The sequence below is a fragment of the Macrobrachium rosenbergii genome, chromosome 22 (assembly GCF_040412425.1).
Source record: "Macrobrachium rosenbergii isolate ZJJX-2024 chromosome 22, ASM4041242v1, whole genome shotgun sequence".
Lineage (NCBI taxonomy): Eukaryota > Metazoa > Arthropoda > Malacostraca > Decapoda > Palaemonidae > Macrobrachium > Macrobrachium rosenbergii.
The window spans coordinates 43,780,774-43,805,890 of record NC_089762.1 but is presented as its reverse complement, the minus strand read 5'-3'; the positions used below and the strand labels follow the sequence as shown (position 1 = coordinate 43,805,890).

The 25,117-nt window shown below is 35.6% G+C and overlaps 1 protein-coding gene across 5 annotated transcripts in view; it reads left to right on the top strand.

Annotated features, from left to right (window-relative positions):
* The window catches only part of LOC136850822 (putative neural-cadherin 2), a 774,623-nt gene extending 752,866 nt beyond the window's left edge, over positions 1-21,757 (top strand). For 3 of the 5 annotated variants that reach the window (XM_067124842.1, XM_067124845.1, XM_067124846.1), the window contains 14 exons: positions 161-324; positions 3,631-3,799; positions 4,947-5,207; positions 6,263-6,412; positions 9,397-9,548; positions 10,416-10,764; positions 11,218-11,463; positions 12,096-12,434; positions 14,497-14,905; positions 16,027-16,216; positions 17,112-17,341; positions 18,080-18,298; positions 20,149-20,496; positions 21,168-21,757. In XM_067124842.1, coding sequence (XP_066980943.1) covers positions 161-324; positions 3,631-3,799; positions 4,947-5,207; positions 6,263-6,412; positions 9,397-9,548; positions 10,416-10,764; positions 11,218-11,463; positions 12,096-12,434; positions 14,497-14,905; positions 16,027-16,216; positions 17,112-17,341; positions 18,080-18,298; positions 20,149-20,496; positions 21,168-21,547 — 3,606 coding nt within the window. In that variant the 3' untranslated portion in view covers positions 21,548-21,757. Of the gene's footprint in view, positions 1-160; positions 325-3,630; positions 3,800-4,946; positions 5,208-6,262; positions 6,413-9,396; positions 9,549-10,415; positions 10,765-11,217; positions 11,464-12,095; positions 12,435-14,496; positions 14,906-16,026; positions 16,217-17,111; positions 17,342-18,079; positions 18,299-20,148; positions 20,545-21,167 lie in introns of all 5 variants that reach the window. The other 2 variants (XM_067124844.1, XM_067124847.1) reach the window with 2 other exon arrangements.
* The last annotated feature ends 3,360 nt before the right edge of the window (positions 21,758-25,117 follow it).

The window sequence follows — 25,117 nt, the reverse complement described above, 5'->3', positions numbered from 1 at the left end:
ATATATATATATATATATATATATATATATATATATATATATATATATATATATATATATTTCTTACACACACATGCACACACACACACACACAAGAGATTAACCCTTATCGCCCCCAAAAGCAGTTAACCTTTTCCATTATCTCCTGACGATTACACAGGGCGGAGGCTCCGAGGCGTCCCTGGGGCGAGTCTACGTCGAAGATCCCGACGACTGGGACCTTGAGGACAAGACATTTTCGTGGCACGGTCCTGCTCATCCCTTGTTCTCCTTGCACTCTGACACGGGAGCCATATTTGCCTCGGCTCACCTGAGGGAAGGAAGGTGAGTGGCGCACTGGGTTGAGTATGAATTAGCTCTGGCAGAATGTTCGGGAGAGTTGGAAGATATAGATAAAATATTAATTTTGCGAGTCCATTTCTGGTTAGTCAGTTGTCAAGAATGAATGGCAGTAGTGTTCTGACAAAGATTATTATTATTATTATTATTATTATTATTATTATTATTATTATTATTATTATTATTATTATTAACCCACGACCAATCAAAATTCAGTCCACTACCCAACCTGTCAACTGTAAACACCTGTATCTCGATTTATCGATTTTTTGTAACTGTGTAGATGGCTGCCAGAGTGCGTGTCGAAACGTATGAGGAATTATTATTATTATTATTATTATTATTATTATTATTATTATTATTATTATTATTATTATTATTAAGAGGTAATGTTAAATGAAATTGCTGCATAAGGTGCATTTAATTTGTATAAAGTCTTCTCTATTTTTCTAATGATTGCTTTTTCTCTGCTACTCGCCCGATGCAGTAGCAGAGAAAAAGCAATAATAAGAAAAATAGAGAAGACTGGTGCAGCAATTTAATTTAACATTACCTATTATTATTATTATTATTATTATTATTATTATTATTATTATTATTATTATTATTATTATTATTATTATTATTATTATAAAAAATCGGTCCATGAAACGTGCGTTATATTGACATATACATTACGTAAACTAAATTGCTTATGGGTCGTAATAAAATCACTACAATGGTTTAAAGAAACGTTTTCTTATAATCTATATCTGCCCAGTGCTATAACGGTCAATTTGAGTGTTTATGATACAGGAACCCAAATAGCCTTAGCTAGATAAAATAATGACCACAATGCCTCCGAATATGAAAAAATATAACTGTCAAATATTTTTCACCCATAATTTATAGTCACGCTATTAAAAACATTCACGAAACGGAATTATATTTATTTTCCACGCAGCGGCGTGGGGCATTCCGCGTGAAAAGTAATTTGTACCGGGTAATGGAGCAGAGTGCAGCCGATTTGTATCGTCCCACGGTACGAAGTTTCTTTCAAACTGTATTTTCATATTTTATCCCTTCCGATAATTGCTGCCGCGTATAGTGAAGGTTGGCCATTATCCTGGGCATTTGGTGAATTTCAGCGTGGTAGGAATTAGATGTATAAAAAAATTGCAGCTTGGTAAATGTTAACGCAGTTAGGAATTAGATATACAAAAAATTGCAGCTTGGGTCAATTTAAGTCAGCAGAAATTAGATATGTAAAAAATTACGGGTAATATTGTTCAGAGTTTAATTTGGGAAGGTCCTTACCAGGTAAAACCTCTCTCTCTCTCTCTCTCTCTCTCTCTCTCTCTCTCTCTCTCTCTCTCTCGTGGTCTCTCTCTCTCTCTGTAACTCTCGCTCTGTGGGATTTCATTTTGTAACGTCCTCATTTGTTTATTTAATTTATAATAATCTGTAAATCGGTTTTTAAGTGGGATTTCATATTGTAACGCCATTATTTGTTAACTGACATAGATCTTCTCTCTCTCTCTCTCTCTCTCTCTCTCTCTCTCTCTCTCTCTCTCTCTCTCTCTCTCTCTCTCTCTCTCAAGGGGGTCGTTTGTTTATTCTAAAAATATATATACTGTAAATCTCGACATAGATATGATTTTAATTGTAGTATAGTTCTTCTCTCTCTCTCTCTCTCTCTCTCTCAATAACCTTTTATTTTTGAAGGCCCTGTCTTTTTTTTCAATAGTTCCTAGTCTGGAGAAGTTGCGTAGCTCTGTTCAATAGTAGGCGTCTGAGAATTAGCATAAATTTCCATGCTGATCAGGTCATTTTAACACTTCAGTTCAGAGCAACATTATATCTTTAGTTCAGAGTAAAATGTCGTCTTAAAATACTTTCCTTCGTTATGTAACTTTAACCAGGCCGTTTTTTATTAGGAAGTTGTGTTATTGGTCCTCTAAAGTAAAAAAAATATAAATATTAAAAATTATCTGCTAAAATATACCATATTATTTCCTACTTCCTTTGTTAATACTTTTGGGTTCCAGAAAACAGACCCCCAAAAAAAAATCATATAAACAGTGGTGGGTACAAGTCTGAAAAAAGTAAATTTGTAATATTCTTAATAGTTTCACTTATACAGTGCTTAATAGATTTAATATGAAATAGGTGAAGGAGCCGTCAAATTATTATTATTATTATTATTATTATTTATTATTATTATTATTATTATTATTATTATTATTATTATTATTATTAGTAAAACTTATTCCCAATAATATCCGTCATACAGAGATTAATAAATGTAAAGGAAAATTAATGAAGGATTCCCCAAATTATTATTATTATTATTATTATTATTATTATTATTATTATTATTATTATTATTATTATTATTATTATTAACATATAGAGTCCCTAATAAATGTAAAGAAAAATTAATGAAGGTTTCCAAAATTATAATAATAATAATTAATTATTAATAATTAATAATTAATAATAATAATATAACACATACAATGCCTAATAAATGTAAAGAAAAAATTATGAAGGCTTCTACAAAATTATTGTTATTATTACAGCTCAACTCACAGGGGAGTGCTGTAGCTAGGCATTGTTGGGAAAAGGACCATAGGATGGATTTTAAAAACAGTAGGCTTATATACAAAAGCAATAACATCAGTCATAGGAGGGTAGTGGAAGGGGCACACATTAGACAGATTAAAGTGATAGAAGGAAACAAAGGATTGACCTCAGAAGATCCCATAAGCCGATCTTTAATATTAAAAGAAGTTAAGATCGACCCTTCTGACCTGGGGGTTAGGTCTCCTGCCGAACAGACCGATGGTAACTACTCACATTAGGGTTATTACCACTGACCATCAGATCAGGATATCAAACCGTCAGGAGGAGATTAACAACTCTCAAGAGAATGGAAACCAGGACAGCCATCACATAAATGACAGCACAGGGAGAAGAAGTTCCAGAAGATTGCTAGGCCTTGAACCAGCCTGACTACCTCATCTCTTGAAAAAGGGTCACTGTTAGGACCTGAAAGTACTCGAATTTAAAAGCAACATGTAAATATTTACGAGTAAACAAGTTATACACAGGAATCTTGTGGGTTTCTCTTTCCATCTTCAGAAGAAAACTGAAAGAAGTTTTTGTTTGGTTCATTATTATTATTATTATTATACAGTTACATAAATGTAAAGAAAAATTGACGAAGGATTCCTATTATTATTATTATAATGAAAAGAATCATAACGGTCCCATATCTATATACAAAAGAGAGTTATTTATATTCAACAGGTATGACCTACAGTTCAGCGTCTCAGACAGAGTCTGGGGTCAAACAGACGTCAGGGCCAACGTGACAGTGGACGTGAGGTACCTTCATCAGGACGCCCTCACCCACGCCCTTCCGCTCACTCTCACGCCCATCACGCCCACTGCTCTCACCAAAGGGTGGTCGCCTAAAGTGAGTTGATGTTTCTCTCGTATTATTCACACGAAAACACAACTACACACATTTAAAAAATTCAGCTGTTTCCCCCAACAGGTTTAGTTTCAGAGGAAATTTAATTAAACAAGATTAGATTAAAGGTGTATTAATATTTTAACTATTTATTAATGATTGCTCCCATATTCATAAATCTTTCACAATATAAACTGTGCTTTGTACTTAGAACTCTCATTAGCATCCTATTGAATATCCTGCAATGCTGGTCAGGAAGTAGGATTGCAAATTATATACCCCTGGACTTCTATTGATTTTCAGACTATGCAGGATACCGAGAATTGTATTATTTTTATGTCCTGTATTCAACACCAATGAAGGATATTGGTTTCTGCTGACATTCCCAACACCATGGGGTTCACAACCCTCATTATGAGGTATTTTTTGTGTTTGAACAAGATGTATTTGTATCCCAGGGTAGCCTTTTCAGAGAATAAAAAGAGACTAGTAAAGAATACAGGAATGAAAAATGAAACAGAATAAGAAAGATACTAGTAAAGAATGCAAGAATACAAAAAATAAACAGAACAATTAAACTGCAGTCATTGTTGTAAAAGGGATCATCATCAGTATGTCCTAGCACTGATTTAGTGACACATTTTGTAATGACCAAGTTATTCCAATCACATGAGTGTCACAAACAAACAAACAAACATTTGCTGTCCAGTACTGCGTTTCACAACTTACAGCAAGCTGTCACAAACACACACACATACACAAACATATGCAGTTCAATATTTAGTTTCACAAGTTAACGCAAGATGTCACAAACAAGCATACGCAAACATGCAGTTCAATACTTCATTTCACAACCTAACGCAAGACATCAAAAACACAAACATAACACAAACATAAGCTGTTCAGTACTTCATTTCACAACTCAAAGCAAGGTTTCACAAACATACAAACGCATACACAAACATATGAAGTTCAATACTTCATTTCAACTTGACACAAGGTTAAATCACTCTGTCACAAACATAACACACATTTCACAACTTAGAGCACACAAACACACACACATACAAACACATGCTCTTCAATACTTCATTTCACAATTTACTAGACCAGTCACAAATATAACCTGTGTTTCTTTTTGTCTATTCAGCATGGAGGGGGCGGACTCGGTACCCTGGCGAAGGTGGTGAAGAAAATCCTCGGGAGTCCTGCAGCCAACGTGGAGGTCGTGAGCGTCTACGGGCATCCCGATTCTGACGCAGTTTATTCGCCTGCGCTCTCGAAGGCGACGCCCTTGGTCCACAGGCCTGTTTCCTCCTTCACCTGCGTCTGGCTGAGTGTGAGGGAGCAGAATGGCAAATACGTCGACCCTGTCAAACTACAGGGCTTGTTGTCACTCCATAATAGAAAGGTGGGTTATCATGTTCAATATAAACAATCTTGTTAAGAGAACTGATAGGAATCCTTTATTTAATACATAAAATTGGTTCAGTTTTTTTATGCCTCAACATGCAAGGTATTTGAGATTTGAAATTATCTGACTGTGTAGAGTCTTGTGACGTTTCAGAAATCATGCGAGATGCGATTAGTTCCGTATTATAATGTTTGTTAGTGCTAAATGATAGAAATAATAGTCTTAGAAACCTTTTGTCGCACTTAGCCATTAGAGTGATTCAGAATATTTGCTCTGTTTTTTCAGTAGCTCATAGTTTTGGTTAATTTGATTTTAAAGGAGCCTAATACTATTCTACTGTCTTGCCTCACAAACTTTTCATATCGAGTCATATGCTGTAAACTTTATATTGTGCGGGACAGGGGGTCAAATGTATCATCTCTCCCCCCTACCCTCCCAATCCCCTACCTACCCCGCACCCCACCCAGGGCAGACAAACAGGTTCGCAGGAGGAGGGTGGATGTGTCATGTCTCCCAAACCCTCCCGATCCTCTACCTAACCCAACCCCACCCGGGCCGGACAAACAGGTTTGCAGGAGGAGGGTGGATGTGTCATGTTTCCCAAACCCTCCCAATCCCCTACCTACCCTGCCCCCACCTGGGGCGGACAAACAGGTTCGCAGGAGGAGGGTGGATGTGTCATGTCTTCCCTACCCTCCCGATTCCCTACCTACCCCGCCCCCCGACCCGGGGCGGACACACAGGTTTGCAGGAGGAGGGTGGATGTATCATGTCTCCCAAACCCTCCCAATCCCCTACCTACCCCGCCCCCACCCGGGGCGAACAAACAGGTTCGCAGGAGGAAGTTGGATGTGCCATGTCTCCCAAACCCTCCCAATCCCCTACCTACCCCACCCCAACCCGGGACGGACAAACAAGATCCAGTCGGATTTTATCGTTATAGATGTTTGAACTCCCTGTTAATTAGCAGTATTCCATGCATGAGCTGGTTGCCAGCTGAAATGCCTCCCTCGTTAATCATCTCTAATTCATTATCACTAATTTCATCCTAGCTGGAGAAGGAAATGAGCGTAGGAGTCTCCCTGAAGGAACCAGCCAGCGAGGCAGGATTTGGAGCCTCGCTGATGACTCCATCCTCCATTTCGAATCCTCAGCAGCCCCCTTCGCTGGCCTCTCTCGCATCCACGTCTCTCCCTCTACAGGTAAATTTAAAGATACTTGATGTAGTTATTTACCCCATTTCTAATAACTGATTTCTTATTTCTGTATTTCCTTGCATCTACGTCTCTCCCTCTTCAGGTAAATTTAAATATACCTCCATATAAAAGTATAATCTCATAATCTCACACATACCTACCCACACAGGCATACACACCCACACCTGTGTATAAAATATATTCAAATATACAAGTAAACAAAAGGGAATGCAGAAAAAGAACAGGCGAAGAAATAAAAATGTCTATATATATATATATATATATATATATATATATATATATATATATATATATATATATATATATATATATATATATATATATATTATACTGTATATATATGCGTGTGTATTGTTTTTATTATTAAGGAGAGTCATATCTTGAATGATAAGAGCGAATTTGCACGTTGTAAACAGCCTTTAAATGTAAATAATCCAAACAGCCTTTAAGATTTTTAATTATCAAGAACAGCCATATCTCCATTGATGCCACCAAAGTTGTATATTTACAAAATGTATCATCTCCATTATTGTTACTCGACCGCACCGCACAAAAATAAACAGAAGTTCCGTTAAGATATATACATCTCTCGATGCACTTTAAACTTCAGGTTATATTTCGGGGGGAAAACTGAGGAAAAACTCCTATCGAGAAGTTTTCTCTCAACTCGTACCTCAGCTGCTTTGGCCATTTCCTCCCGTCGCTTTTACTTAGCGGGTCGTGTCCTTCTCCTCTCGAAGTGCTTTGAAAAACACGAAGATATTTTAGGAATCGAATTTTAAAGGCTGAAAGGAATGCTTGTGAAAATAAGCGTAGATTTTAGGAATCGAGTTTGAAACACCAAAAGGAATTTTTGTGAAAATATGCATAGATTTTAGGAATCCCATTTTAAAACTCTAAAAGGATTTTTTTTTTCGAAAAAAGCATATTTTTTAGGAATCGATTGTGAAACAATAAAAGGAATTTTTGTGAAAATATACATGTTAGGAGTTTAGTTTTAGTGACTAAAGGAATTCTTGTGAAAATAAGCGTAGATTTTAGGAATCGAGTTTGAAACACCAAAAGGAATTTTTGTGAAAATAAGCATAGATTTTAGGAATCCAATTTTAAAACACTAAAATGATTTTTTTTAAACAAGCATATTTTGTAGTAATCGAATTTTAAACTCTGACAGGAATTTTTATGAAAATATATATTTTAGGAATCGAATTTTAAACACTAAAAGTAATTTTTTTGAAAATAGTTTTTTAGAAGAATTTTTTTTAATAGGGAATTTTTCGAAAATAAATATATATGTTAAATCGAATTTTAAACAGTAAAAGGAATTTTTGTGAAAATTAGCATATATTTTAGGAATCGAATTTTAAAGACTAAACGGAATTATTTTTGAAAACCATTCATTTTAGGAATCGAATTTTAAAGACTAAAAGGAATTCTTGTGAAAATAAGCATAGATAGTATATGTAAGTCAGATATGCTTGTATGTAACAGAAATATATAGTTGTGAATATTAAAGAATGTGTTATCCAGATATGGATATATGCATAAATAATATTATTATGAATAATAAAAGAATTGCCATAATATTTTGGTTTGGAAAACCGCACCGGAAATACGAAATTATTTTGATAATTATGAAATATATAAGCGTAAAAGAAAAGACAGTTTACAAACACAATTGCGTCTGTCTCTCTCTCTCTCTCTCTCTCTCTCTCTCTCTCTCTCTCTCTCTCTCTCTCTCTCTCTCTCTCTTGTGCGTTAGAGTCGCTCCAGTGAGATAAATTAACATGGAATTGTTGAAACTAAAATAATGAAATTTTGCTACCTCTGTGAACTGTTCGTGTATTTTACATTTCTCTCTAATTATTCTCGATTCAGGAAAGGTCATTCGCTCACATAAAAAAAAATTAAGTTTTTTAAATTTTTTGTACGTTTCGAAATTAACCTCATTCATCCTCAATTTAATTTGGCTTTGTGTGAGATGGGAATATTTCACTAGTAAGTTTTACTTGTTTTAATTGTTTCTTTAAAAAATACGAAGGAAAATTCTCAGTACGAAAATGACTAGCATTTCGGAAGCATACACACACACACACACACACACACACAAACACTTTTTTATCAAGTTAACTGGAGGTTGATAATTGTTGTCGTGTATTTTTTTAAAATAAACATACCTTCATCATACTAATTAATTTTTCAGTCATGCACAAAGGAAGAAAACGTTTTGAATACTCAAGGAATTTAGTTAAGTAAGAGTTAATATTTTCAAACTAGAAGCTATCATGTAAGAAATATGCGCAACACATTTTTCGTCTATGTAAGAACTATAATTGAATAACATAACTGCGTCATGTAAAATAGATCAAATGTAATTATAGTCCGAAAATGTAAGGAAACTTTTCTTGGAATATGTACATATTTCAAGAACCTTGGATGTTTGAAGCATCTTTTGAAATACTCAACTGCTAAATAAAAACAGAGTGAAATTTTCCATTTAAATTACTCACTTTCAAAGGTAACAGACTGAATTCAAGAACAAGAGAACCCTGTAAGGAGGTGGTGTCGTCAGTGCACCTCACGCGGTGCATTGTAGGCATTACTTATGGCTCTTTTTTTGCAACATCCATTCGGCCCCTAGCTGCCACCCCTTTCATTCCTTTTACTGTACCTCTGTTCACATTCTCTTACTTTCCAACCTCTCCCAACAGCTGTTTCATATTGCAACTGCGAGGTTTTCCTCCTGCTACACCCATAAAGCCTTTTTACTCTCAATTTCCCTTTCAGTGCTGAATGGCCTCGGAGGTCCCAGCGTTTGGCCTTTGGCCTAAATTTTATATTCCGTTCCAAGAACAAAAGGGCATGTTCCCTTCCTGCCAAAATATTCGTTAAACCTACTTTTATTATTATTATTATTATTATTATTATTATTATTATGAACTTATATATCTTCCTTTCTTAACCTGTAGGTCGTAGACACGAACTCGACGTCCCTTGTTACCCCGCGTCTGAGTCGGTCCCACGCCTGCCCGGCGCACCGAGAAGAGGAAACGAGCGATTCCTGCACGAGTACCTCCTGCCTCAACGGGGGACGATGCGTCCGGAATTCCGACGGTAACAGGTAAGGAATTGGAACGGAAGGATAAGGAATTGGAATGGAAGGATAAGGAATTGGAATGGAAGGATAAAGAATTGGAACCAGAAGGATAAGGAATTGGAATGGAAGGATAAGGAATTGAAACCGGAAGGATAAGGAATTGGAACGGAAGGATAAGGAATTGGAATGGAAGGATAAGGAATTGGAATGGAAGGATAAGGAATTGGAATGGAAGGATAAGGAATTGGAATGGAAGGATAATGAATTGGAACAGAAGGATTAGGAATTAGAACGGAAGAGGATTGTAGGAAAGAGGAATGGAGGAATTATCCGGGATTATCGCTAAGGGAGAATTGCATGGCGGAACAGACAGACAAGTGTTTAATATTACATGAAGATCAGTGATAAACAAAAGAAATCATTCATAAAACAATGTATAATGGCCTTTCAGGTTTTTTGCTTCGTGTTTGTCTACAGCATATGATTAGTTTTTAGCCAATTTGATATCTATTTTTTTTCTGTTATCTCACATTATCTTGATTTCACGCCGCAACACTTTGATTCAACAAAAGCGCGATTGCTGATGTGCATACATATGTATACACACGCAAATTATATACGTATATATATGTATATATATGTGCAGATATATTTATGTATGTACGTATAACTAAATCACGAAAATATTAAACATGAATGAATATATACGTAAAGGCAATACCAGGAAGGAAAGAGAAACAAGGGAGTGGTGCCAGGCCTTTCGACTTACTGTCCTTTACTTGGCAGTAAAGGACAGTTAATCAAAAGGCCTAGCACCACTCCGTTGTTTAAATTTCCTTCATGGTTTTGCCTTTATTTATGTAAGTACATACGTACATCAATCCCTTCCAGCAGGTGCATATGCCCAGGTGGATCGTGGGGCAGGCGCTGCAAGATTGTCAGTCGGACCTTCGAGGGAAAAGGCTGGGCCTGGATAAGGGCCTTCCCGCCGTGTCTCCCGACGACCATCTCCCTGCAGGTGCTCACCAGACGCCCCAACGCCCTCCTCCTCTACTCGGGCCCTTTGTCCTTCTCTTCCACCCACCCACGGTACCCGACAACACCCATGCTGTCTCTGCAGCTGGTGGAAGGTCGACCTCAGGTTCTCATGGAGAGCGGGAGGGGGTCGATCAAGCTGCAGGTCGACTCGAATTTCGAGATGGGGATTTGGCACAAGCTTCATCTTCATATTGATGCTCAGGTGAGCATGAATGAGTTTTTAGTAGTAGTAATAATATATATATATATATATATATATATATATATATATATATATATATATATATATATATATATATATATGCTTTTGCCAATTTTTTAAAAAGTTTTATCTTAACAAATTTATTGTAGTTTTTAAACTTTTGATTTTATTTATAAATTTTTTAGCTTTGAAATTGTTATGCTTAACTTTTTAGTTATGTATCTATATATATATATATATATATATATATATATACATATGTATATATATATATATATATATATATACATATATATAACATATATAATCATACCAAGAATCAAAACTTGAAAATTGTGAAAATGAAAATATATGTGTGTATATATATATATATATATATATATATATATATATATATATATATATATATATATATATATATATATAATTATTTCAAATTATCCCTCTCTGAAGGGCGTCACCCTCATGGTCGACCTCTGCGACTGGGGGTGGGTGGAAGGTGCCAAGGACGACGCCCACTGCCGCGCCCGCGCCTCCTGGGAGAACGCCAGTGCCAGCGACGACTGGATTGGGAGCGACCCCGTGCAATTGGGCGGGCTGTCTCACGAACGCCCGTCGCCCCAGCAGTACGGGTGGTCGTGGGCGCCGATTGCCCAGCCGCTGGAAGGGTGCATTTCTCAGCTGACTGTGAATGGACAGGTATGGTCGACTCTTATATATGTTTTTTGTTTTTTTTTATTTTTTGTTTTTTTGTTCTTTTTATTTTGTTTTATTTCTATGAATTTTATTCTCTCGTTTTATTTTGAATTAAAAGTTAACACTATATATCCCAGTTCAGTTCAATTAAGGTTCTTTTGCAGCGTGTCTTAAACTGTTACTGAATTTTTATCTTACTTTCCACCCTCTCCTAACAATTGATTCTTAGTATGCGAGGTTTTCCTCCTGTTGTTAGAGTTATGAGAGTTTCCGTTTCAACGCTTTATTAAAGGTCCCACTGGAATGGTAAATTCTATATTCAGTTAGTTCAAACTATATGATTTTTTTAACTCCTTAGCTCTTTAGCCTCAGTTTAAACTTTTTACCAATAGAAATAAACATTCCAACAATTTGACTTTTTATGGAAATAAACTACAGATTACTTTTACTAACTTATGAATATCTGGATTTTATTATGACGATTGCATATGAATTCTTTTTTTGTATTGAGAAATTGATCAGTTGGAAATCTCATTTAAAGTAACGAAAAAAGACATACATTATAATTATATATGCAAGCTACAATTAACCTCTGCGAAGAAATGAATGACAGGACATTATAATGACCACCGCAGATGATCGATCTAGGAGAGCCGCCCTACAGCAGCAAAAGCTGGACAGGCTGCCGCCCGCAGGATGCAGCCTGCAAGGGCAAATGCGGATTGAACGGACGCTGCACGGGAGGGCTCGCCAATCCTTGGTGCGACTGCGACCCCGGCTGGGCGCCTCCTGTGTGCGATGTGGCTACTATCCCCGCCTCACTGAACAAGAACTCGTACATGAAGATGGCTATTTCGTTCACGCCTGATCCGTACAATATAGCGACCCAGCTGAGAGTCAGGGCTATTGGAAGACCCAGCGGCCTTCTCTTGAAGTTCGAGAATCACAGGAAGACTGTGTCGTTTGTCATTAGGGTGAGTACGTTTCTTTTCTCTCTCTCTCTCTCTCTCTCTCTCTCTCTCTCTCTCTCTCTCTCTCTCTCTCTCTCTCTCTCTTATCATTAGGATAAATGTATTCTCTCATGTCATTAGGATAAGTGGTCTCTTCTCTCTCTCTCTCTCTCTCTCTCTCTCTCTCTCTCTTGTTATATTAACGGATGGTTTATATAAAATTTTATATTAACATTTTCGTACATTTATTTCTCTCTCTCTCTTCTCTCTCTCTCTCTCTCTCTCTCTCTCTCTCTCTCTCTCTCTCTCTCATATTAAGGGATGGTTTATCATTAAAATTTTATTTAGGGTTAACATTTTCTCATGTCATTAGGATTTCCTCTCTCTCTCTCTCTCTCTCTCTCTCTCTCTCTCTCTCTCTCTCTCTCTCTCTCTCTCTCTTGTTATGACCATATTAACGGATGGTTTATATAAAATTTTTATATTAACATTTTCGTACATTTGATTTCTCTCTCTCTCTCTCTCTCTCTCTCTCTCTCTCTCTCTCTCTCTCTCTCTCTCTCTCTCTCTCTCTCCCCGTTGTTGCATGAAATTCATCGAGTAAATAAGGACCGCTTTACTGTACTTATTCCTGTACGTACTTATTATTTACGAAGCCGTATTAATCCTGGATATCACTCCAGAAACATATTTAATCTCCGAAGACGCCCACAGCTACCAATGAAACCTTCAGTTCTATACGATCAAGTTCAATTGGTTCATCCGCATCCCGTTTCAACAAGGCTCGCTTCGGAGCCAGGAATGAACGAGGGAGCTCGCTCGTAGATATCGACTTTCTCGGGAGCGCAGGGCATCCGGGCTTCGTATAACATTTCTTCCTTTATCCCCCCAATAACCCCTGTCGTTTGTTTCCTCCCGCTGCTGCTGTTCTGCTGCTTCTGCTGTTATCCTGTTATCCTGTGCTGGATTTGCCACAGATTATGAAGGTGGTCGTTTCTTTCAGCTTTCGGCCGATATTTTTCGGAGTGAAAATGTGTTATGGACTCTCTGTTTCTTGTAGAGAAAATATAAATGTATGGTTAGAAGGTATTGTGTGCTTTTCTGTCAGTTTTTTTTTCTTTTTCATGCATTCGATTTTACTTCGTTCTTTCTCTCTCTCTCTCTCTCTCTCTCTCTCTCTCTCTCTCTCTCTCTCTCTCTCTCTCTCTCTCTGTTTTGTTATGATCATTCGTTCAAACAGATTGTTTATATAAAATCTTGATATCAGAATTTTCGTACATTCGATTTTACCTCTCTCTCTCTCTCTCTCTCTCTCTCTCTCTCTCTCTCTCTCTCTCTCTCTCTCTCTCTCTCTCTCTCTCTCTCATTTTTTAACAGGAAATGTTAATAATATTTAAATCCAATTCAATTTGACATTTATGCACGCCACGACAGAACTGTTGATTGTAATGGTATGGGAAACGATTCAACTATTATAACCTGTCGTAAAATAACCGAATCCATCCAATCCTAGTTAACTAACCTTTTCATTCTTATCAAGTTAGTAAAAAATCGTGGTGTCATTTAACGGTTTCGGCTGAAGAGAATTCACGCTCAATAAATTAGCTAGAAGCAGAAAATTCACATTTGTTACCTTAAATCCGAATGCAAGGGATTATGTAGTATTATTTACAATGGATATTATCATCCTTAAAGAAAAAAAAATGGAAGACTCTAAATGCATTTCTATTTACAACAGATATTTTTAATCAATCCTTGAAGAAAAAAAACATTTTTTTCAGCTCTGAAGAAGGAAAAAAAATTGTTCAGCTCCGAAGAAAAAAAAAAAAAAAATTTTTAAGCTCCGAAGAAAAAAAAAAGAAAATTTTCTTTCGGCTCCGAAAAATGTAAAAGTGGGAAAAGACTAGAAATGCATTTTTATTTACAAGAGATGTTTTTAATAAATCCTTGAAGAAAAAACAATTTTTTTTCAGCTCTGAAGAAAAGAAAGAAAACATTTTTCGAGCCCCGAAGATAAAAATTTTTTTTTCCACCGAAAAAAAATTTTCAGCTCCGAAGGAAAAAAATAATTTTTTTTTTTCTTCAGCTCCGAAGTGGCGTCGTATGCACCTCGCTCTCCTCCGGAGACTTGGACGCCCCTGAGTCGTGTGTCGACGGGTACCCCCTGGGAGACGGCTCGTGGCACACGATCTACGTGGAACGCCACGGCCCGAACATGCTGATTTCCGTGGACGACGGCGAAGGCTGGAGACACAACCACACTTTCAACACCTTCCTGAAGCCGAGAATGGAGGACAAGGGCGTGAACTCCGTTCTCTCGGCGCCTTCCCGTCTGTCCTCCTCGACCTCAAAGGCGTCTTCCGTGACTGACGCGTCTTCGGCGTTCGAAAGGCCCGTGCCTTTGATCGTGGATAAGCAGAATGGGTTGTCCGTGGGCGGGGTTCCCGAGTACCAGGACGCTGAGTTGATCAACGTGCATAACGATGTCAGCGAGAGTAAGTAAATAAGGGAGAAGGTGGGGAAGGGAGAGGGATATTTACAGAATAAGAGATAAGGAAATTGTATGAAATATCATTGCACTCACTGTCAAGATCTTGTATAAGTTGATTTTCGACATTGCCATGAAATTCGTAATATTTTTTGTAAATATTTGGCCTTAAGAGAGAGTATGCTGTGATCATCTACCAATCTCTTTAGATCAGTCATGGTTTCTTATTACCATTTATTAATTAACTGGTAAAAAGGCTAAAATAAATGAACAGTCAAGATCTTGTGTCAGTTGATATTCGACATTGCCATGAAATTCGTAATATATTTTTTGTATTTATTTGACCTGAAATTCGTAATATATTTTTTGTATATATTTGACCTGACGAACGAGTATTTTTGTAATTTTTATGTACCCAGCTCTTTAAATCATTCTAAGTTTCTTATTACCATTTGTCAATTAACTGGTAAAAAGGCTAAAATAAATGAACTGTCAAGATCTTGTGTCAGTTGATGTTCGACATTGCCATGAATTTCGTAGTATATTTTTTGTATATTTTTGACCAGACGAAAGAGTATTTTTGAAATTTTTATCTACCCAACTCTTTAAATCTTTAAATTTGCCAGTTAACTGGCATAAAGGCTAAAATAAATTAACTGTCAAGATCTTGTGTCAGTTGATGTTCGACATTGCCATGAAATGCGTAATATATTTTTTGTATATATTTGACCTCACGAAAGAGTATTTTTGTAATTTTTATCTACCCATCTCTTTCAATCATTCTAGTTTTCTTATTACCATTCATCAATTGACTGGTAAAAATGCTAAACTAAATTAACTGTCAAGATCTTATCGTGTTAGCAAATGCTAGACATTACAATGAAATTCGTAATATTTTTATATATATATTTAATATGACTAGAGAGTTATTTTTTAATTGGTATCTACCCATCTGTTTAAACCAGTGACGATTTTTTATTAAAATTTATCGTCCAAACTAAATAATGTATCAAATTTAGACGTACAGTTTAAGATATTAGTTGTACCTGAAAACAACTTGACATATTTTCTCGAGACGTTACTCATATCAAAATTCAATTTTCCTTCAATTATTTATTTTTTTTTTAGTTTGTATAGATGACATCCGGGTCTCGGGAAAAGGCCTCCCTCTGCCACCGGGTGTCAATGGCACCACCTGGGGCCAGGTGACAACATTCCAGAATTTAGAGAGTAATTGCCCCAGCCGTGATCTTTGCTCAAACACCAGCTGTCTGCCACCCTTGATGTGTCACAACAGCTGGAGACAAGCCAGCTGCAGGTCAGCGTTTTTTTTTTTTTTTTTTTTTTTTAGTGGTCACTGCTTTCATTGAAGTATTCACTAATATTTTCCAATACAGGCAGTCTGTTTTCCTTATATTATAGTTACGAAGGCTTGACCAATCTTATATTTGCTAGAAAAAGCAAAAATATACATTATGGAGGTCAGTTTGATTTTAAAATGGTCTTTTTTTCACTTAAATAGTTTCTAATATGGATTTATGGAGGACTGACTATTCTTATGTTTTTAAGTAAAAAAATATATTAGTGAATATCTATTTTATTTTTTTAATGGTCAGTGTTTTCAGTGAAATTGCTTCTAATATATTGTCATAGAGGCACGGACTGATTTCCTTACAGAGTTTTGGAGGATTTACCATTCTCAGTTTCCAAAAAAGGCAAAGAAGTATATTAGTGAAATTGTTTTATTTTTTAATAGTCAACGTTTTCATTTAAGCCATTCAATGTGTTCTGTCTTTGCGTCAACTTCAGCTTTTTTTTATATATATTATATATATATATATGGAAACTTGAATATCCTTACTTTGGAAAAAAAAAAAACAAGAAAATAAAGTTGTAGTGATTAGTGTTTTTACTGAAGTATTTAAAGATATTGAATCACAGAGCAAAATTTATTTTTACTTCGAGATCTGGAGCCTTGACAATTCTTACTTTCTCAAAAAAAAAAAAAAAAAAAAGAATTATAAAAAAAAAGTATATTTGTAGAGATCAGCGTTTTCACTGAAATATTTAATGATATCCTGTCATAGACCAATATCCCAATATTTGTTCTTACTACTAGTTATGGAGGCTTGACAATTCTTACTTTCGCCAAGAAAAGTGTATAACTGTTTAATGTGTACCGAGTTTCATTTCTTGCAATCTTGCATCATCAGCTGCGGCCCGGGACGCCAACTGTTAGGTGGAACCTGTCAGTTGGTGAACGAATGTGGGTACCAGCCCTGTCTACACGGTGGAACTTGTCGAGACATGCATCCGGGTTACCAGTGCTCTTGCCAACCTTACCACAGCGGTGACAACTGTCAGTGGGTACACCTGCCTCCTCCCAGCCATTCTGTGACACCTGTTGTGATTGCGGCCATCACCCTCTCCATTCTTTTGTTTGGTAAGTTGGCTTGTCATTTTAATTTTTGGAAAATGTTAGTTTTTGGAAATTTGTGGAAAATTTTAATTTTTGAAAGCCTAACAAGGAACAGAAATGGGAGTTTTGATTCATTTTAAGGGCAGAAGGGGAAATTAAGTAATGTTTTCAGTCTTAGATATAAATTTAGGTTCTGAAATTTGTTAGGGTAAGTTTTAACTAAGATGGTTTTTTGATAATGTTCCTGAAATTAGGCTTGGTTTATCTCTCTCTTTTTATTGTAAATTGTATAAATAACTTTAGACTGATACAGATGTAAGAAATATATGGTAGATAATTTCACTTATTTTTATGCATATCAGACACCATGTTACAATAATGGCACTTACAAATCATACCGAGTTTTAGGAAATGATTTATTGTAGTGAACTTTATGTCCTTCATTACATCTTGAAATGAAATTCTAATACGACGAATTATTCCTGATGATAAACATTCATAAATAACATCACATCTTACCTGCTTTAACCAATTTAACTTAAAATATAAACTTCTCTCTTGCCCATTCAAACTGAACTTTGACATGAATTACCCTCTTCAACCAACTTTGCTTAAAATATAAACATCCCTCTCTTGCCCATTCAAACTGAACTTTGACATGAATTACCCTCTTCAGCCAACTTTACTTAAAGTATAAACTTCTCTCTCTTGCCCATTCAAACTGAACTTTGACATGAATTACCCTCTTTCCCAACTACCCAGTGGTCATCGGTGTGGTGGTGACTTTAAGGCTTCACAAATCCCGAACCGGTCGTAACGGGGAACTCCGACCTGCTGGAGTCGAGGGCGCCAGCGAAGTCGGGGGAATAGCCACGGTCATAGAGACGCCCATACCCGCCCACGCCACCAAGCGGAAAGAAGAGCCCGTCCTTCTCGACGCCCTGAAGTTGAAGGTCCAAGCTGAACAGCACACTTTCGAAGGTAATGTTTTGGTGAAATGGTGATAGGTTCTAATGGTTGATTTGCAAGGGTTACTTGGCAGAAATAAAGGGCTGTGTGTATTTACACTTCTAAGGGTTACTTGGCAGAAATAAAGGGCTGTGTGTATTTGCACGTTCTAAGGGTTACTTGGAAGAAATAAAGGGCTATGTGTATTTACACTTTCTAAGGGTTATTTGGAAGAAATAAAGGGCTGTGTGTATTTGCACGTTCTAAGGGTTACTTGGAAGAAATAAAGGGCTATGTGTATTTGCACTTTCTGATGGTTACTTGGGAGAAATAAAGGGATGTGTGTATTTACACTTTCTAAGGATTACTTGGCAGAAATAAAGTGCCATGTGTATTTACACTTTCTAAGGGTTATTTGGAAGAAATAAAGGGCTGTGTGTATTTACATGTTGTAAGGGTTAGTTGGCAGAAATAAAGGTCTGTGTATTTACGCGTTCTAAGGATTACTTGCAGGAATAAAGTGCCATGTGTATTTACACGTTCAAAGGGTTGCTTGGCAAAATGAAGGGCTATGTGTATTTATATGTTCAAAGGGTTATTTGCAGAGATAAAGGGATATGTGTATTTACACTTTCAAAGGGATACTTGGAAGAAATAAAGGGCTATGTGTATTTACATTACGAGATGTTACATGTTCACAGACACATAGGAAAGTACAGGAGTGAGTTAAATGGAAAAGTTTGTGTGGATGTTATTTTAACTTCTGATGTTGCTAATTTTTTTTTTTTTTTTTTTGGAGGGGGACGGGTTTCAGCACAAGGGTTCCTTCTGGAATTTGTGGTTAAAAGCTACTTTTTCTTAAGAATGAATGTAACATTGATATATATATATTTTGTATGTATATATATATATATATATATATATATATATATATATATATATATATATATATATATATATATATATATATATATATATATATATATATATATATATATATATATATATAATGTGTGTGTGTGCATATTTCATTGATATAAACATATAAATTTTGTGAATGAAGGACGAATGGATATAAACATACACGAAACTCGCATACAGGCTTTTATTCATCAAATAATAATGAATTTCAAGTGTGTTTTGTCAAAGGAAAAAATTCTGGTGCCATTTCATTACGAAAGCAAAATTAATTTCGCCAAAGTTTTTGCCAAAGTTTGTGACTCCATTATTATGTTTATATTCAGCAGTCAGGGAAAATGATGATTTTCTTCAGTGCAGTCGTCATTCTGTACATGAGAGAGAGAGAGAGAGAGAGAGAGAGAGAGAGAGAGAGAGAGAGAGAGAGAGAGAGAGAGAGAGAGAGAGAGAGAGAGAGAGAGAGAGAGATATGACGCTGCATATGTCAACGCCCTTCAGGGAATAGAGAGAATATAATGATTCAACTGACCATATGTCAGTACGTGGGAATGTGTCTAATCATAATGTTCCTTTACCTAAAATAAGTGTTATTCATAAATTATATATCCTATATATTGAGAGAGAGAGAAATAGCGTACAACGTTAGTATACCTGTTTGCTTATTATATAGTGTGTCTAAATATAGATATGAGAATGTATTATGTTGATTTAGTATTTTTTTAATAAACCCCATATCCCATGCCCTTGAGAGAGAGAGAGAGAGTACAACATTTGAGAGAGAGTGTGTCTAATATAGAATGATCAGTTACTTAAGCGTTTATTTATAAACTCCATATCCCATGCGCATGAGAGAGAGAGAGGGAGAGAAAGAAAATGAAGGTACAAATATCTGCATTATCAATAATCATTCAGCGACATGCATTTTTATTCATATGTATCCCTCATCCATCTGCATACCCTTACAGGTAAAATAAGCCCCAGCCTTTCCTGTAAGGGAGGCGCCTCGAAAGAAAGCTTCCACCACACGTCTTCCCTGAGGAGATCCACCGTCGGGCACGAGAGCGCCAAGGACATCGTCACCTCGAGCCTGAAGTTACCTCCGAGGGTCACTTTATGCTCGAGCGACGAGTCCACCAAGGACAAGAGTCCTGCCGGATCGCCTGGGACCACAGTGAGTAGCAGGGAGCGGCCCCGAGTGGCCGTCGTGTGCGGCAACTTCAGCACCAACCCCCCACCTGCTCAAGACGATCTGAGGGCGTACGCCTACGAGGGAGACGGTTCTCCGTCGGGTTCCTTGACTTCTGCGACTGTGGGTTAGTCCTCCGGAGGTCACTGGTCGATTTTAGTTGTGTTTGAATTTTGTAAGTTTGTTTTATTTTATTTTTTCTTTGCAAGTCACTGCTCTGTTTTACTTTTATTTGAATTTTGTAGTTTTATTTTATTTTATTTTTGGGGGGTGCTGCATTAAGGGGTTTTCTTAGCCTCGGCCTGTTAGTTTTTTCTTAATACCCTTTTAAAATATTCCCTTTTCTTTGCAGTTTTATAGTTTTGCCTGATAAATTACTCTCCATGGTTTTTCCTCATTAATTTCAACCCATTTTTATTGGTCAAGTATTTCAATAAACTTTCTATTTTGTTTTTATTTTTAAACTGAGAAAAGTTGTGAGAAAGTTTTATTAATACAATATATAGCTTATATTCTTTTATTATTGTGGAAAGATTTCAGACATTTTCCAGCGTTCAATTCAGTACCAATGCTGATAAATTTAATTTGCTTTCATTTAACCTAAAGGTAACAAGTTTGAGTTCTGACATAAATGCAATTTTGTCAATCATAATCTCGATTTATGTAATTGTGATTGAAAATTATCCTGCACCACAGTTTTTCTACTGATATCTTTGATATATTGAATAGTAACTTCTGTAATTAGGGATGAATATATATGGATAATTAGCGAGAATTTTATTTGATTTTCATTTTTAGGTCTGCAAATGGAAATTCGAGAGGACGAGCCAAAACCCATACTACCCGAATACGACGAAGTGTACAGCCTGCTGACGCAACTTCCTGACGCCAGTAACAGGCCGATAACGCCTTTATCGGCGTCGCAAGGCTGCCTGTTGAAACAGGAGGGGAAAGGTCTCTCACCCATAAAATCCCTCAGTGAGAAAGTTTCCGAGATGGAGAGGCATCACAGAAGTAGTTCGATAGCCTTAGGGGAATGCGTCAGCAGGGTACCAGGTGACGTCACGAGGCCGAGTGACGTCACGAGTCACGCCAGGAGACCAAGTGACATCACGATCGCTCAACTGAGCCACGCTAGAAGAAAATCCTCAATCAAAGGATTATCAACTCCGTGCTGACACTTTTTGAGTGCGTTTTTCTACGTCGTCTGAATTAAATGAACAGAGCGTTAAACTTTTTATATACATATATAGAGAGAAAGATATATACGCTAATTTTCTACAACTACGGTGTAAAAAGTACAAAAAAAAGTAAAGTCTTTTTTAAGTCACTTTAAAATTTCACATCGTGAAACCGGACGCTTATTATTTTTGGAGATTGGTATATACATATACATTATATATATATATATATATATGTGTGTATGTATATGTACATATATGTATATATATGTGTATGTATGTATATATATATGTGTATATATGTATATATATATATATATATATATATATATATATATATATATATATATATATATATATATATATATATATATATATATATATATTATATATATATATATATATATATATATATATATATATATATATATATATATATATATATATATATATATATATATATATATATATATATATATATATATATATATATATATATATAAAACAGTAGCTCACAAATATCAGATAAAATTACGAAAAAATTTCTTGTTTTTAGATTTAGTATTTTCATTGGAACGTATAAATGATATATAAGAAGATGTCTGTTTCGTTACAATACTCCCCCGTTAATGGTGTTTATACATTTATATAAAATGTCTAATAAATGTTATTCTGTAAATGTTTTTTTATTACTTCCCTTTGGAATAAGAGAGAGGTCTCTTCCAGCGAAAAAAAAACATTCAACATCATTACACTTAACCCTTTTTTTTTTAAGTAAATTATGCCTTATCTGAGACAGCCAACAGTTTTTTTTATAAATCGGTATAGTGAAAGAGACTTATTACTAAAAAAAGTAATGTTTCAAATGTATTTTTCACATTTTGAAAATCGTCGACCTGCCCAGCTTTCAAATACTGCCTGTGCACCACTGTGTAATTCTCATGTTGGCGAGTCTTTCTGAAAAAAAGTAATCCAAGTAAAATTCAATAAATTTGAATGGAACTGGATGCATCATCTTCCTCATCCCCAGCAGGTACAATAGATATAATATACGAAATAAAGCTTTTCAAAGTTTCCTCACTTCAAGAACTTCTTGTCGGTAATTCCTTAAAAGGGTATTTTTCCTATATTTTTCTAATAAGTCACCATGAATGGATAAAGGTAGGAAGAGAGATTGCGTGATCATTTTAATAAAGATCCTATGATTTCGTTTGAATTTATCAAAAGCTACGCCTGAAAACCATTTTTTTCGTTTCCATCCATCTCGCCACTTGAGACCCGACACTCCACCTCAGAACTGCTGGGCCGGGTTCGTAACGACTGTTATACCTTGTTACATAACTCCACGCCTTCTGACCCTTCTTTTATTATTTCGCCCATTCTGTGAGGCCACGTCGAAGAGTGCATTCGTCAGGAACTCTCTCGTACAAGACGAGGATCTGCGCATGCTCCAGATGTTTGCCAGGTAGATGTTTATTATTTCAATTATGCTTTAATTTTTCAGAATTGCTGTTACCACTTTTTATATATTATTGCGTTATGCGTTTTGTGTATCAAGTTATGATAAATATTTTTTTGGATTTTGTGCTCTTCACGGATGGTAGACTTTAAATCGGTGTCATAGGGATGGTTTTTGACTGGAATATCAAATATTGTAAGACATTCAAGAATTAACCAAGTTGTTGAACATTTTCTGCATTTTGTCATTTCAATAGCGTTACCTTGTCTGTGCAAGCATTCTCGTATCAGGATAGAATTATAAAGCTATCTATTTTATTATGAAAGCTTTTGAAAATCGGTGCTAATATTTGCTAACGAGGTAGAACGTCGTATTTGTGCATCATTTGCAAGGCAGCCAAGTTGTTCAGTTGATTATTGAAAGTCCTCTTTATCATTTCTCGCAGATCGTATCTGAACTGATACACTTAGGAAACAGTACAAAGCGTTGAGAGAATATTTCGGTCAAGAAAATCTACCCCTAGTTCAAATATAATCCTCTCTCTCTCTCTCTCTCTCTCTCTCTCTCCTCTCTCTCTCTCTCTCTCTCTCTCTCTCTCTCTCTCTCTCTCTCTCTCCAGACAGAATAATTACGTAAGGCAGTGATGAGGAGAGACATTTTCTCTTTCAAACAAATTCCAATCTCTTCCACTGTTCTCATTCGACTGAGATGAGAGGTGACAGAAGTAGGTCATGAAAAGGAATTCTCTCATTTTTTTAGGTGTAATTATGTTTTATGGGTCGTTTTTTAAGTTTATTTTTGCTATTTGTTTTGCGAAAAAGGGGTTTTTCCTATGGTGATGTGCAGTGTTTATCTATACTATTATATGAAGATATATAATGCGTGTATATATATGTATGTGTATATATTATATATATATATATATATATATATATATATATATATATATATATATATATATATATATATATATATATATATATATATATATATTTATTTATATATATGTGTGTGTGTATACGTATATATGTGTGTGTGCGTGTTTGTGTGTTTATTAAAAAATATCCTACGGGTAATGAAATTCTGGATTAAATTTGTCTTCGTCCAATCCGGGACCAGTTTCATCCACCGGTTTTCACCATATTCAGTTTTTAAATCTCTATGAAATCCGCCCGTAGAATCGACGATCACTTTTATTACCGTCAGTGTAAAGTCACGAATCGACAACACCCATTTGTAATATAAACATTTTATGCACTTCCACGTACTGAAATATGTTGTAAAGAAAGAGCACTTTTTATTATAAAGATTGAAGGAGAGTCGGGTCACATGTCTTTCTTTAATTAACAGGTAAGACAATAGCCGTGTTTACCTGAGAATCAAGAAATGTAAAAAAAAAAAAAAAAGACAACGTAGAATCTTATCATCAGTTTCTGCCTACGGGCTTTATCCCTTTTTTGGGGGAGACCACCGAAAGATTTTGGTCCTGGGTTTCTGATTTCTCTCTCTCTCTCTCTCTCTCTCTCTCTCTCTCTCTCTCTCTCTCTCTCTCTCTCTCTCTCTCTCTCTCTATATATATATATATATATATATATATATATATATATATATATATATATATATATATATATATATATATATATATATATATATATACATATATAATATATACATACATACATACACATACACACACACTGGTAAAGGCATACATAGAATTTTACTAACCGAACTCATGAATACCAAAGAAACTGTGTACATACTATTTACATATGAGGGTCATACGCCATATCCAGTACATTACCGTGATGAAATGTCTCCACAGATTCTCCTCTCATAAATTCACGATATTGACAGAACTTTTTCGAGATACACCCAGCGTCCATCAGAAAGATTATAGCATTTGGTTGCTCTGCTGTAGTTATTATATATATATATATATATATATATATATATATATATATATATATATATATATATATATATGTATGTATGTATGTTATATATTTATATATTTATATATTCATATATCTACCTATCTCTCTGTCTATCTATCTGTCTATCTATCTATCTATATATATATCTATCTATCTATCTATATATATATA